At 46.3% G+C, this 1,656-nt stretch overlaps 1 protein-coding gene across 1 annotated transcript; it reads left to right on the top strand.

The window, feature by feature from the left end:
• Positions 1–419: 419 nt before the first annotated feature.
• T265_15941 (hypothetical protein) lies at positions 420–785 on the top strand (the record flags this gene model as incomplete). Its single annotated transcript, XM_009179380.1, has 1 exon — positions 420–785. A coding segment is annotated over one exon (354 nt), but the record flags the coding sequence as incomplete, so codon positions are not given.
• Between the last annotated feature and the right edge of the window lie 871 nt (positions 786–1,656).

A 1,656-nucleotide genomic window follows, 5' to 3' on the forward strand; every position in this document is an offset into this window, starting at 1 on the left:
CTAGAGAACTCATTACTTCAAGCTTGGAATGTTGTATTCAGAGGAGGGAATTATGAAAAAGGTGTTCAACTGAGCGCCGAAGTTACCCCACGAAACGTGTTTATCTACCGGGTTCAGCCATCTCATTTGAAATTGCAGCATCGAAGTGACTTCATAAAACCCCGTTTTTTTACCGGCAGATTCACCAAGTACTGACCAACTTCGTTGGCTGAGGCGAACTGCTAATACTGATTTACAAGGTATTCCACTCTTTGACGAGCTCTGACGGGTCGCAGTGTCTCCACGGATTCATATTCCGACTGGTTACGACCATCATCTCTTTTTCCTTTTAGCCTCCATTATCCTCTCTCAGAGTTACACGTCTCTTATCAGTCAGACTTCCAGCCTCTTCCCTGACATGCATTTCTTCTCTTCCCCAGCCTACTGTCTATGGGTTTGGCTGTTGAAGCGATGGGTCTGGTGTACACGTGCACCGACATGTTATCCACCATGTTTCCTGGCGTCTCACAAGAAGATGAAGTCTCTCTGACACAGCCGTCCAATGAGAAGACTGGTGGTGACAATAAACCAGCCTCGAGTGTAGCGCGTCATTGTGGTCAGTCTCTACAGACTCTGCTGGAGTGTCCGGAGACTCCAGGGCTCTTCGCCCTCGGCTTACTAACAACGTCACCAACCCATTCGTCTCCTTCCGACTACTCCGCACTAGGACTCGGGCTGGCCACACGATCTGCAATAGTCCGCTTGTTGTCTGTCGCACTGCATTTGGATACCTTCGATAACGAGCAGTAAGCATCTTTTTTTCTCGCTTTATCTAGACACGTTACTTGGACTGTCCACGTTGTCATGTGCGTGATCACCCAAAATATAGTTCCATGTCTATAAGGATGATGTATCATCTTTGTGATTATTTCTTCTTGGTGCGTTACGTTTCAGGATACTGTTTATTTCAGACCGTAGTTCCCACACAGCCGAGGCTGGTATTTCATACCACTTGCGTAGATATTTTAGTGGACTGTTAAATCGAATCAGATAAACATCGCGTAGAATGGTTCCTCTGATCGGCAGAATCTCGGCTGGATATGTTCCACTTGGGGCCTATCCACTGGCAAAACCTGTGGTCTTCTGCTTTCTTTAGAATGTCTGCCACTTCCGAAGCCGGTTTTTGTCCAGGTGAAAATCGTCTCCAATTAGAGTAAACAGGCTGCTGACTAACGTGCTCACGTAGCACCCAGGCGACACTACTGACCTGCACTCATCGCTCTGGTTGAGTGCGTTTTGCATATATAGACCGAACAAATGAGCGGTCATCGGTAACTCACTTTAAAGTTTGGTTTTCATGATGCAACTACGATGTTCGGGTGTAGTCCATTTTAGTGAAAATTTCTACCCCAGTTAGTTCAGCTTTTTATCTGCTTGGTCTGAGGAACTCTAATCACTTAGAATGCAGTGCTTTTAACCACACAGGACCCGTAGTAAATGTATCCCCTATATTTATATTCGACAAATACCACTCCCGGCTCGGGTATCCTGGGCTTCGGAGAGGAATCCATCGGCCGCCATCTACACAGAAGATAATCCATGAGTGGGCTTTCTGAATCTCTCAACACTCACAGCTGTATTTCTGTTCGATAAATGCATTACGGAAAAATAGGCTGC

Source organism: Opisthorchis viverrini (assembly GCF_000715545.1).
Source record: "Opisthorchis viverrini unplaced genomic scaffold opera_v5_2177, whole genome shotgun sequence".
Taxonomy (NCBI): domain Eukaryota; kingdom Metazoa; phylum Platyhelminthes; class Trematoda; order Opisthorchiida; family Opisthorchiidae; genus Opisthorchis; species Opisthorchis viverrini.